General features: G+C 49.0%; 1 protein-coding gene across 2 annotated transcripts in view; it reads left to right on the plus strand.

The window, feature by feature from the left end:
• The window catches only part of LENG8 (leukocyte receptor cluster member 8), a 130,015-nt gene that overhangs the window by 75,839 nt on the left and 41,904 nt on the right, over positions 1-12,272 (plus strand). For both annotated transcript variants that reach the window (XM_069200799.1, XM_069200800.1), the window contains exons 8-10: positions 5,163-5,459; positions 5,749-5,886; positions 6,090-6,384. In XM_069200799.1, the coding sequence (XP_069056900.1) occupies positions 5,163-5,459; positions 5,749-5,886; positions 6,090-6,384 (730 nt within the window). The remainder of the gene's footprint in view (positions 1-5,162; positions 5,460-5,748; positions 5,887-6,089; positions 6,385-12,272) is intronic.

Here is a 12,272-nt window from a genome sequence, read left to right on the forward strand (position 1 = left end):
AGTGCAATTTTCAACAGTTCCTGGGGGAGGTAAATGTTTGTTAGTTTTGCAGGTAAGTAAACCACCTACGTGGTTCAAAATTGGGTCCAAGGTAGCCCACTGTTTGGGGTTCAGGGCAACCCCAAAGTTACCACACCAGCAGCTCAGGGCCGGTCAGGTGCAGAGGTCAAAGTGGTGCCCAAAACGCATAGGCTTCAATGGAGAAGGGGGTGACCCGGTTCCAGTCTGCCAGCAGGTAAGTACCTGCGTCTTCGGAGGGCAGACCAGGGGGGTTTTGTAGGGCACCGGGGGGGGGGACTCAAGTCAGCACACAAAGTACACCCTCAGCGGCACAGCGGCGGCCGGGTGCAGTGTGCAGACAAGCGTTGGGTTCGCAATAGGTTTCAATGGGAGACCAAGGGGTCTCTTCAGTGATGCAGGCAAGGGGGGGCTCCTTGGGGTAGCCACAACCTGGGCAAGGGAGAGGGACAACTGGGGGTCAATCCTGCACTCGAGGTCTGATCCTTCAGGCCCTGGGGGCTGCGGATGCAGTGCCTTTACCAGGTGTCGGGTCTTTAAAGCAGGCAGTCGCGGTCAGGGGGAGCCTCGGGATTCCCTCTGCAGGCGTCGCTGTGGGGGCTCAAGGGGGTCAACTCTGGCTACTCACGGTCTCGTACTCGCCGGGGAGTCCTCCCTGTGGTGTTTGTCCTCCACAAGTCGAGCCGGGTGTGTCTGGTACAGAGTGCAAAGTCTCACACTTCCGGCGGGAAACGTGTGGTGTTTCAAAGTTGCTTCTTTGTTGCAAAGTTGCAGTCTTTGGGGAACAGCCGCTGTCCTCAGGAGTTCTTGGTCCTTCTAGATGCAGGGTAGTCCTCTGAGGCTTCAGAGGTTGCTGGACCCTGGGAACTCGTCGCTGGAGCAGTGTCTTTAGAAGTGGGGAGACAGGCCGGTAGAGCTGGGGCCAAAGCAGCTGGTGTCTCCGTCTTCTGTGCAGGTTTTCAGTTCAGCAGTCCTCTTCTTCTTAGGTTGCAGGAATCTATCTTGCTGTGTTCTGGGAGCCCCTAAATACAGAATTTAGGGGTGTGTTTAGGTCTGGGAGGGCAGTAGCCAATGGCTACTGTCCTTGAGGGTGGCTACACCCTCTTTGTGCCTCCTCCCAAGGGGAGGGGGTCACATTCCTATCCCTATTGGGGGGATCCTCCATCTGCAAGATGGAGGATTCCTAAAAGTCAGTCACTTCAGCTCAGGTTGCCTTAGGGGCTGTCCTGACTGGTCAGTGACTCCTCCTTGTTTTTCTCATTATCTCCTCCGGCCTTGCCGCCAAAAGTGGGGCCGTGGCCGGAGGGGGCTCCACTAGCTGGAGTGCCCTGGGGTGCTGTAACAAAGGGGGTGAGCCTTTGAGGCTCACCGCCAGGTGTTACGGTTCCTGCAGGGGGAGGTGAGAAGCATCTCCACCCAGTGCAGGCTTTACTAGCCACAGAGCAACATGTCTGGTGTGTGGCAGGCTACTAAAACTAGTCAGCCTACACGGATAGTCGGTTAAGGTTTCAGGGGGCACCTCTAAGGTGCCCTCTGGGGTGTAAAGTAGTATGTAGGGGTTACATGAATGAAAGGAAAAGCAGCTTGACTATAATTCTTGTTATCTTTCATGGTAAACTCAAGTCAAGCCATAAGAACAGAAGAGTTAAGCCCATACAGGATCCTGGTGGAATACTTTCATTAAAATATCCCTAAAAATATGTGTAAGGAAATGCCTCCTTGGCATGGTTACCCCCTGACTTTTTGCCTTTGCTGATGCTATGTTTTGAATTGAAAGTGTGCTGAGGCCTGCTAACCAGGCCCCAGCACCAGTGTTCTTTCCCTAACCTGTACTTTTGATTCCACAATTGGCACACCCTGGCATCCAGATAAGTCCCTTGTAACTGGTACCTCTGGTACCAAGGGCCCTGATGCCAGGGAAGGTCTCTAAGGGCTGCAGCATGTATTATGCCACCCTAAGAGACCCCTCACTCAGCACAGACACACTGCTTACCAGCTTGTGTGTGCTAGTGAGAACAAAATGAGTAAGTCGACATGGCACTCCCCTCAGGGTGCCATGCCAGCCTCTCACTGCCTATGCAGTATAGATAAGTCACCCCTCTAGCAGGCCTTACAGCCCTAAGGCAGGGTGCACTATACCATAGGTGAGGGTACCAGTGCATGAGCACTGTGCCCCTACAGTGTCTAAGTAAAACCTTAGACATTGTAAGTGCAGGGTAGCCATAAGAGTATATGGTCTGGGAGTCTGTTTTACACGAACTCCACAGCACCATAATGGCTACACTGAAAACTGGGAAGTTTGGTATCAAACTTCTCAGCACAATAAATGCACACTGATGCCAGTGTACATTTTATTGTAAAATACACCACAGAGGGCACCTTAGAGGTGCCCCCTGAAACTTAACCGACTATCTGTGTAGGCTGACTGGTTCCAGCAGCCTGCCACACTAGAGACATGTTGCTGGCCCCATGGGGAGAGTGCCTTTGTCACTCTGAGGCCAGTAACAAAGCCTGCACTGGGTGGAGATGCTAACACCTCCCCCAGGCAGGAGCTGTAACACCTGGCGGTGAGCCTCAAAGGCTCACCCCTTTGTCACAGCACCGCAGGACACTCCAGCTAGTGGAGTTGCCCGCCCCCTCCGGCCCCGGCCCCCACTTTTGGCGGCAAGGCCGGAGAAAATAATGAGAATAACAAGGAGTCGTCACTGGCCAGTCAGGACAGCCCCTAAGGTGTCCTGAGCTGAAGTGACTCTAACTTTTAGAAATCCTCCATCTTGCAGATGGAGGATTCCCCCAATAGGATTAGGGATGTGACCCCCTCCCCTTGGGAGGAGGCACAAAGAGGGTGTACCCACCCTCAGGGCTAGTAGCCATTGGCTACTAACCCCCCAGACCTAAACACGCCCTTAAATTTAGTATTTAAGGGCTTCCCTGAACCTAAAGATTTAGATTCCTGCAACTACAAGAAGAAGGACTGCCGAGCTGGCAAAACCCTGCAGAGGAAGAACAGAGGACACCAACTGCCTTGGCCCCAGACTTACCGGCCTGTCTCCTGCCTTCCAAAGAAACCTGCTCCAGCGACGCTTTCCAAGGGACCAGTGACCTCTGAATCCTCTGAGGACTGCCCTGCTTCGAAAAAGACAAGAAACTCCCGAGGACAGCGGCACTGCTCCAAAAGAACTGCAACTTTGTTACAAGAAGCAGATTTAAAGACCCCTGCAATTCCCCGCAAGAAGCGTGAGACTTGCAACACTGCACCCGGCGACCCCGACTCGACTGGTGGAGACCAACCAACTCAGGGAGGACCCTCCGGCGACTCTACGACTGTGAGTAACTAAAGTTGCCCCCACAGCGACGCCTGCAGAGAGAATCCCCAGGCTCCCCCTGACCGCGACTGTCTGAACTCCATTTCCCGACAGCTGGAAAAGACCCTGCACCCGCAGCCCCCAGCCCCTAAAGAAATGGAACTTCTGTGCAGGAGTGACCCCCAGGAGGCCCTCTTCCTTGCCCAGGTGGTGGCTACCCCGAGGAGCCCCCCCCTTGCCTGCCTGCATCGCTGAAGAGGCCCCTTGGTCTCCCATTGAAACCTGAAGGAAACCCGACGCGTGTTTGCACACTGCACCCGGCCGCCCCCGCGCTGCTGAGGGTGTACTTTCTGTGCTACTTTGTGTCCCCCCCGGTGCCCTACAAAACCCCCCTGGCCTGCCCTCCGAAGACGCGGGTACTTACCTGCTGGCAGACTGGAACCGGGGCACCCCCTTCTCTCCATTATAGCCTGTGTTTTGGGCACCTCTTTGACCTTTGCACCTGACCGGCCCTGAGCTGCTGGTGTGATAACTTTGGGGTTGCTCTGAACCCCCAACGGTGGGCTACCTTGGACCAAAAACTCAAACCTGTAAGTGACTTACTTACCTGTGAAAACTAACAATAACTTACCTCCCCCAGGAACTGTGAAAATTGCACCTAGTGTCCACTTTTAAAACAGCTTATTGTGTTTTATGTAAAAAGTATACATGCTAAAGTAATGATTCAAAGTTCCTAGAGTACTTACCTGCAATACCTTTCAAAAGAGCTATTACATGTAAAATTTGAACCTGTGGTTCTTAAAATAAACTAAGAAAAGATATTTTTCTATAACAAAACCTATTGGCTGGATTTGTCTCTGAGTGTGTGTACCTCATTTATTGTCTGTGTATGTACAACAAATGCTTAACACTACTCCTTGGATAAGCCTACTGCTCGACCACACTACCACAAAATAGAGCATTAGTATTATCTCTTTTTACCACTATTTTACCTCTAAGGGGAACCCTTGGACTCTGTGCATGCTATTCCTTACTTTGAAATAGCACATACAGAGCCAACTTCCTACAGTGTCTGTCTTACCTGAAAAACTAACCAATACTTACCTCCCCCAAGAACTGTTGATTTTTGCACTGTGTCCACTTATAAAATAGCTTATTGCTATTTTAGCTAATACTGTATATGTTACTTCTCTAATTCAAAGTTCCTTACTTACCTGTGTGGACTACCTTGAATTTTATGTATTTACTTTAAATCTTGAATCTCGTGTTTCTAAAATAAATTAAGAAAATATATTTTTCTATATAAAAACTATTGGCCTGGAGTTAAGTCTTTGAGTGTGTGTTCCTCATTTATTGCCTGTGTGCGTACACCAAATGCTTAACACTACCCTCTGATAAGCCTACTGTTCGACCACAGAACCACAAAATAGAGCATTAGAATTATCTAATTTTGCCACTATCTTAGCTCTAAGGGGAACCCTTGGACTCTGTGCACACTATCTCTTACTTTGAGATAATATATACGGAGCCAACTTCCCACACGGTGTATAAAAATAAATACATAAATCATTGAAAGTTCTGAGTACATCCTTTTGGTGTAAAGATTAATGGAAGTCCCCTCCACTCTTTGTTCAAGGTCTATGCAACCACCGAAGAAAGTGCTTGGCACCAGAGTGTGTGCGTACACCCGGTAAAGAAGGGAGGGGGTGTAAAAGCACTTTGTAGGTGTTGAATAGGACCTCTGCTCCATCGGTTTTATGCACAGCAACCTATTTTGTGCTTTAATCAGTAGTTTAGCTCTTTCACTTTAAAAAATAAAGTAACCCTTCTTCCTTTTAGATGTGCCAAGGAAGATGTAAAAGAAAGCCCTAAGAAGAAGAGGTGGGAGCCCCCATCTATACAGACACAGAGGGGGACAAACCTGTCGCCTCGAGGTACAATAACAGTCACCCAGTCTCAGCGGAGCATTGCTTCGAGCACGGGAGGTGGAGCCCTGCGCGGCCGTGGAGGCAGTTTTCCCACCAAGTTTGGCAACCGAAATGTCTTCATGAAGGAATCCAGCTCATCTTCAAGCACTGGGTCCAGATCCCGGTCACGATCTACTTCAAGGTCACCGCAACGCCGCTACAAACGAAGGTAATTCAAAATGTCCTATGGAAGGGAGCCAAGGAATGTGAAGGGCCTGTTTTGTTACTAGAATAGCATGGTCCCATTGCTTAAAACTGTACTTTGTTGTGATTTTTCAAACGAGTTGCTTATCTTTAATGGCCTAAATCCATTAGCTAGTGCCTACAATTCTTGTTTCCCATGGCTAAAAGCACGTGGAGAAAGCAGAGACCTTATTTCATACACTTGTGGTATATAGGTTATATGTGATCTGTACATGTTACTTTGTGTAACCAATCATCTTGTACACTATTTGCAGCAATTCTCATTCCGACTCTGAGAGTGGCTCCATTTCTGGCAGCGAAGTCCGTTCCAGTGGGCAGCGGAGCACCCGTAAAACCCGTGACTCAGGGGCACATATGGACCGCGGACATGGAAGAATTCAAAGGGGGAAAAGGTATCATGCGGTCATAAGACTGTTCTTCTGTAGATCGTATGTATGAATGAGAACTTGAGCTCCTGGAAAAAATGTAGTTGTAGCATCTATCGACAAATGATCACATTCAGTAGTGTGGTGTAGTCACCAGATCTGAGAAACTGCAGTATAGTCGATTTAGAAATACTTTATTACTTGCTATTACTACTGTCTTTGTTTATTAGATATGATCAGCAAGTTGTGACCAAGCCACGCAGCCGAAAGAAGACTATTGCCTTAGACTATGATGAGCCTGAGAGAGACTTCAAAAAGCAAAAGCGGGCTGCACGCTTCCAGCACACACACTCCAAAAAGCTACGCGTGGAGCCACTTGTCCTGCAGATAAACAGCATGGAAGCTAGTAGTTCAGATTCTTTGGACTGGAACGAACTCAAAATTAATGGCACCTGCCAAGATATTACAAAACACTATCTGCGTCTTACTTGTGCCCCCGATCCGTCAACTGTCCGCAGCGTACCAGTGAGTTACCACCCCTATCTCCATATCAATTTATCCCCCAATCTTTGCAGCGTCAGTGCCTGATATAAATACTAGTGATTTCAATGCAATTATTGGTTGTAAATACTGTGTAGTGGGTCGTGACTTGTATTTTTGATGTGATTGTAAGGCAGATTGTTGCATGTCAGTTAGGGCTTTGCTGCCAGAAGTAGTTTTTCAGTTGTATCTTCTTTAGCTTTAGATGCTACTGTGATCTGTGTTGTGTGTGTTTTTTTTTTTTTTTTTTTTGTGTGTGTTTGCTGAGAATCTCCCAAGCATATATTTTAACTGGAGCCTACAGAACCCATCAGCTTCATACTGAGCACAGTTGTGATCACCTTCCTCTTTTTCATGTTTTGGGTAGCTTTTAATTTTTATTTTTTTATTTTAAGCGTGGACAAAAAATGATTCTCCCCAGGCCTGCTTTTTTTGGGGGGGGAGGGGGGGTCTCACTGTTAGTGTGTGTGTGTATGTATGTATATGTATGTGTATATATATATATATATAAATATATATATATATATATATATATGTTCGATGGCATGTGTAGCTGCAGATACACATGCTGTGCATTATCCTGCCATCTAGTGTTGGGCTCGGAGTGTTACAAGTTGTTTTTCTTCGAAGAAGTCTTTTTGAGTCACGAGATCGAGGGACTCCTCCCCTTTCGGCTCCATTGCGCATGGGCGTCGACTCCATCTTAGATTGTTTTCTTTCCGCCATCGGGTTCGGACGTGTTCCTCTTTGCTCCGTTTTCGGTTCGGAAAAGTTAGTTAACTATCGGAAAATTCGACAGTATTGTTTGCGCTCGGTATCTGTTTAGTAAGAGCACATAGACACCGAAGAAAAGAAGAGCTCCGGTAGCCCTTCGGGGCTTCCATTCCCCGGCGGGGCCTGGTCGGCCCGACCGCGTGCGCGTCTTCAAGGCTCATGGAACGGACCCCATTCCGCTTCTGCCACAAATGCCACGCTAAGTATCCTTATTCAGACCAGCATTTGGTCTGTAATTTGTGTTTGTCCCCCCGAACACAAAGAGGATACCTAAGAGGCCTGTCTGGCATTTCGGTCGAAGAAAACGCTACGGGACCGGAGAGCTCGAAGGCTTCAAATGGCGTCGACGCTGGCAGGACATCCCGATGTCAAAGAGGAGGAGACTTTCTCCATTCCTGATTCAGACTCGGACGAGCCCGAGAGTGAGCAGCCGGCGAGGCAACAAACCGTGAGTAAAACAGCCCTGGCCAAAACTCACACAAAAATAATGAAAGCCCAGGGGACGCCACTGCCGACAGGCCATGGCTTAACCTGTAAGCATGGTGACCAAGCATCAGCACCGAAAAAGGGCACACACCTGCCGAAGACATCCAACTCCGGTCGAGATACCGGCACAGAGTATACTCGGCACAGAGATATCGGCACCCCGAAACCGAAAAAGGTGGCTTCAGAGCCAAAAAAGACTGCTGAAAAGGTTTCGGTGCCAAAACATCCAGCCTCGGAGCCGAAACAAAGCTCCTATACCGAAGAACAAGGCCTTTCATCACAACTACAAGGCCTTAAGTTTGGACAAGAACTAGAGATGGGAGAGCCAGACTATACACAGAGAAGGCTCCATATACAGAAGGACACAGGGAAAATAAGAACTCTTCCCCCAATTAAAATGAAACGGAAACTCGCTTTCCAGGAAACTGAAAAAAGCCAAAAGCAAAGGTGGCTAAAGAAAAAACTCCACCACGTTTTTCTCCACAGCCATCGCCACAGCACTCACCGCAACTGTCCCCAATTGCATCACCACCAATGATGGAATCACCAACGCACACAGGGATGAGCCAAGATGACCCAGATGCATGGGATCTATACGATGCATTAGTATCTGACAATAGTCCGGATTGCTGCCCGGCAAGACCATCACCACCAGAAGACAGTACTGCTTACATGCAGGTGGTTTCCAGAGCAGCTACTTTTCACAACGTAGCACTGCATTCTGAACCTATAGAGGAGGACTTCTTATTCAATACCCTGTCATCAACACATAGCCAATACCAGAGTCTGCCTATGTTACCAGGCATGTTAAAACACGCGAAACAGGTGTTTCAAGACCCTGTCAAAGGCAGAGCCATCACACCTTGGGTGGAGAAGAAGTACAAACCGCCCCCTACGGACCCTGTGTACATCTCGCAACAACTAACACCTGACTCGGTGGTAGTAGAGGCAGCCCGGAAAAGGGCAAACTCATACTTCTGGGGATGCACCACCACCCGACAAAGAAAGTCGAAAGTTCAATGCAGCAGAGAAAAGGGTTGCAGCACAAGCAGCCAATCAATGGCGCATTGCCAATTCACAGGCTTTATTGGCAAGATATGACAGGGCTCATTGGGACGAAATGCAATATTTCATTGAACATTGTAGGAAGTTGGCTCTGTATGCACTATTTCAAAGTAAGGAATAGTATGCACAGAGTCCAAGGGTTCCCCTTAGAGGTAAGATAGTGGCAAAAAGAGATAATACTAATGCTCTATTTTGTGGTAGTGTGGTTGAGCAGTAGGCTTATCAAAGGAGTAGTGTTAAGCATTTGTTGTACATACACAAGCAATAAATGATGAACACACACTCAGACAATTCCAGGCTAATAGGTTTTTGTACAGAAAAATATATTTTCTTAGTTTATTTTAAGAACCACAGGTTCAAATTTTACATGTAATACTTCAAATGAAAGGTATTGCAGGTAGGTACTTTAGGAACTTTGAATAATCAAAATAGCATACACAGTTTTCAAATAAATCACATATAGCTATTTTAAAACTAGACACTTAGTGCAATTTTCAACAGTTCCTGGGGGGAGTAAGAGTTTGTTAGTTCTTGCAGGTAAGTAAACCACCTACGGGGTTCAAGTTTGGGTCCAAGGTAGCCCACCGTTGGGGGTTCAGAGCAACCCCAAAGTTACCACACCAGCAGCTCAGGGCCGGTCAGGTGCAGAGGTCAAAGTGGTGCCCAAAACGCATAGGCTTCAATGGAGAAGGGGGTGCCCCGGTTCCAGTCTGCCAGAAGGTAAGTACCTGCGTCTTCGGAGGGCAGACCAGGGGGGTATTGTAGGGCACCGGGGGAGGGGACACAAGTTAGCACAGAAAGTACACCCTCAGCAGCACAGGGGCGGCTGGGTGCAGTGTGCAAACACATGTCCGGTTTCCAATGGATTTCAATGGGAGACCAAGTGGTCTCTTCAGCGATGCAGGCAAGGGGGGGGGAGGGGCAGCTCCTCGGGGTAGCCACCACCTGGGCAAGGGAGAGGGCCTCCTGGGGGTCACTCCTGCACTGGAGTTCCAATCTTTCAGGTCCTGGGGGCTGCGGGTGGAGAGTCTTTACCAGGCATCGGGATCTGGGAGTCAGGCAGTCGCGGTCAGGGGGGGCCTCGGGATGCACTCTGCCGGCGTCGCTGTGGGGGCTCAGGGGGGACAACTCTGGCTACTCACGGTCTCGCAGTCGCTGGGGAGTCCTCCCTGAAGTGTTGTTTCTCCACAAGTCGAGCCGGGGGTGTTGGGTGCAGAGTAGCAAGTCTCACGCTTCCGGCGGGAAACGCAGTTGTTTTAAAGTTGGTCCTTTGAAACAAAGTTGCAGTCTTGGATGAACAGAGCCGCTGTCCTCTGGAGTTTCTTGGGCCTTCTAGAGCAGGGCAGTCCTCTGAGAATTCAGAGGTCGCTTGTTCCTGGGGAGAGCGTCGCTGGAGCAGTGTCTTTAGAAGTGGGGAGACAGGCCGGTAGAGCTGGGGCCAAAGCAGTTGGTGTCTCAGTCTTCTCTGCAGGGTTTTTCAGCTTAAAAGTCCTCTTCTTCTTAGGTTGCAGGAATCTGAGTTCCTAGGTTCAGGGGAGCCCCTAAATACAGAATTTAGGGGTGTGTTTAGGTCTGGGAGGGCAGTAGCCAATGGCTACTAGCCCTGAGGGTGGCTACACCCTCTTTGTGCCTCCTCCCAAGGGGAGGGGGTCACATTCCTATCCCTATTGGGGGGGGGGATCCTCCATCTGCAAGATGGAGGATTTCTAAAAGTCAGTCACTTCAGCTCAGGTTGCCTTAGGGGCTGTCCTGACTGGTCAGTGACTCCTCCTTGTTTTTCTCATTATCTCCGGCCTTGCCGCCAAAAGTGGGGCCGTGGCCGGAGGGGGGCGGGCAACTCCACTAGCTGGAGTGCCCTGGGGTGCTGTAACAAAGGGGGTGAGCCTTTGAGACTCACCGCCAGGTGTTACAGCTCCTGCCTGGGGGAGGTGCTAGCATCTCCACCCAGTGCAGGCTTTGTTACTGGCCTCAGAGTGACAAAGGCACTCTCCCCATGGGGCCAGCAACATGTCTCGGTTGTGTCAGGCTGCTGGAACCAGTCAGCCTACACAGATAGTCGGTTAAGGTTTCAGGGGGCACCTCTAAGGTGCCCTCTGGGGTGTGTTTCACAATAAAATGTACACTGGCATCAGTGTGCATTTATTGTGCTGAGATGTTTGATACCAAACTTCCCAGTTTTCAGTGTAGCCATTATGGTGCTGTGGAGTTAGTGTTTGACAAACTCCCAGACCATATACTCTTATGGCTACCCTGCACTTACAATGTCCAAGGTTTGGCTTAGACACTGTAGGGGCACAGTGCTCATGCACTGGTGCCCTCACCTATGGTATAGTGCACCCTGCCTTAGGGCTGTAAGGCCTGCCAGAGGGGTGACTTATCTATACTTGCATAGGCAGTGAGAGGCTGGCATGGCACCCTGAGGGGAGTGCCATGTCGACTTACTCGTTTTGTTCTCACCAGCACACACAAGCTGGCAAGCAGTGTGTCTGTGCTGAGTGAGGGGTCTCCAGGGTGGCATAAGACATGCTGCAGCCTTTAGAGACCTTCCCTGGCATGAGGGCCCTTGGTACCAGAGGTACCAGTTACAAGGGACTTACCTGGGTGCCAGGGTGTGCCAATTGTGGATACAAACGTACAGGTTAGGGAAAGAACACTGGTGCTGGGGCCTGGTTAGCAGGCCTCCGCACACTTTCAATTCAAAACATAGCATCAGCAAAGGCAAAAAGTCAGGGGGTAACCATGCCAAGGAGGCATTTCCTTACAGTCACTCTTCAGGATGTCATTCCACGACTACAAAAACAACACTACATGACCGCATTAGATCTAAAAGATGCACACGTCCACATTCCCATACATCCAGCACATCGCAAATACCTAAGATTTGTCATAGCAAGGCAAATACTACCAATTCAAAGTGCTACCCTTTTGAGTAACAGCACAAAGTGTATTCACCAAATGCCTTGCAGTGGTTGCAGCATATCTCAGAAGGCAACATATACATGTCTTTCCCTCTCTTGGCAACTGGCTCGTAAAAGCCAGCACCATTCAACAGCACACACAATACACAGTCTAATCCCTACACTGTCTAGGGTTCACAATCTATTACCAAAAATCTCAACTGCAACCAGCGCAAATAATACCATACCTGGGAGCAATTCTGAACACTGTCAGCATTAGCGTTCTCAAACCCACAAAGAATTTAAGCTTTCCACAGTCTCATATCTCAGCTAGACTACAATTGCACTAACATAGTAAGGTTTATCGTTAAACTGTTGGGAATGATGGCATTGTGCATAGCAATAGTACCCAATGCACGTCTAAACATGAGACCCCTACAAGTGTCTCTCGCAACAGTGGTCTCAGGCACAGGGTCAACTTTACGGCCTAGTGTTGTTGGACTGCCAAACTTACAACTCTCTGCAATGGTGGAATCACATAGACTTATCAAAAGGGCAGCCGTTTTAGGACCCTGTGCCACAGACCATAATCACCACTGATACATCAATGATAGGTTGGGAAGCCCATCTCAACAACCTTACCATACAGGG

Source organism: Pleurodeles waltl, chromosome 7 (genome assembly GCF_031143425.1).
Source record: "Pleurodeles waltl isolate 20211129_DDA chromosome 7, aPleWal1.hap1.20221129, whole genome shotgun sequence".
Lineage (NCBI taxonomy): Eukaryota > Metazoa > Chordata > Amphibia > Caudata > Salamandridae > Pleurodeles > Pleurodeles waltl.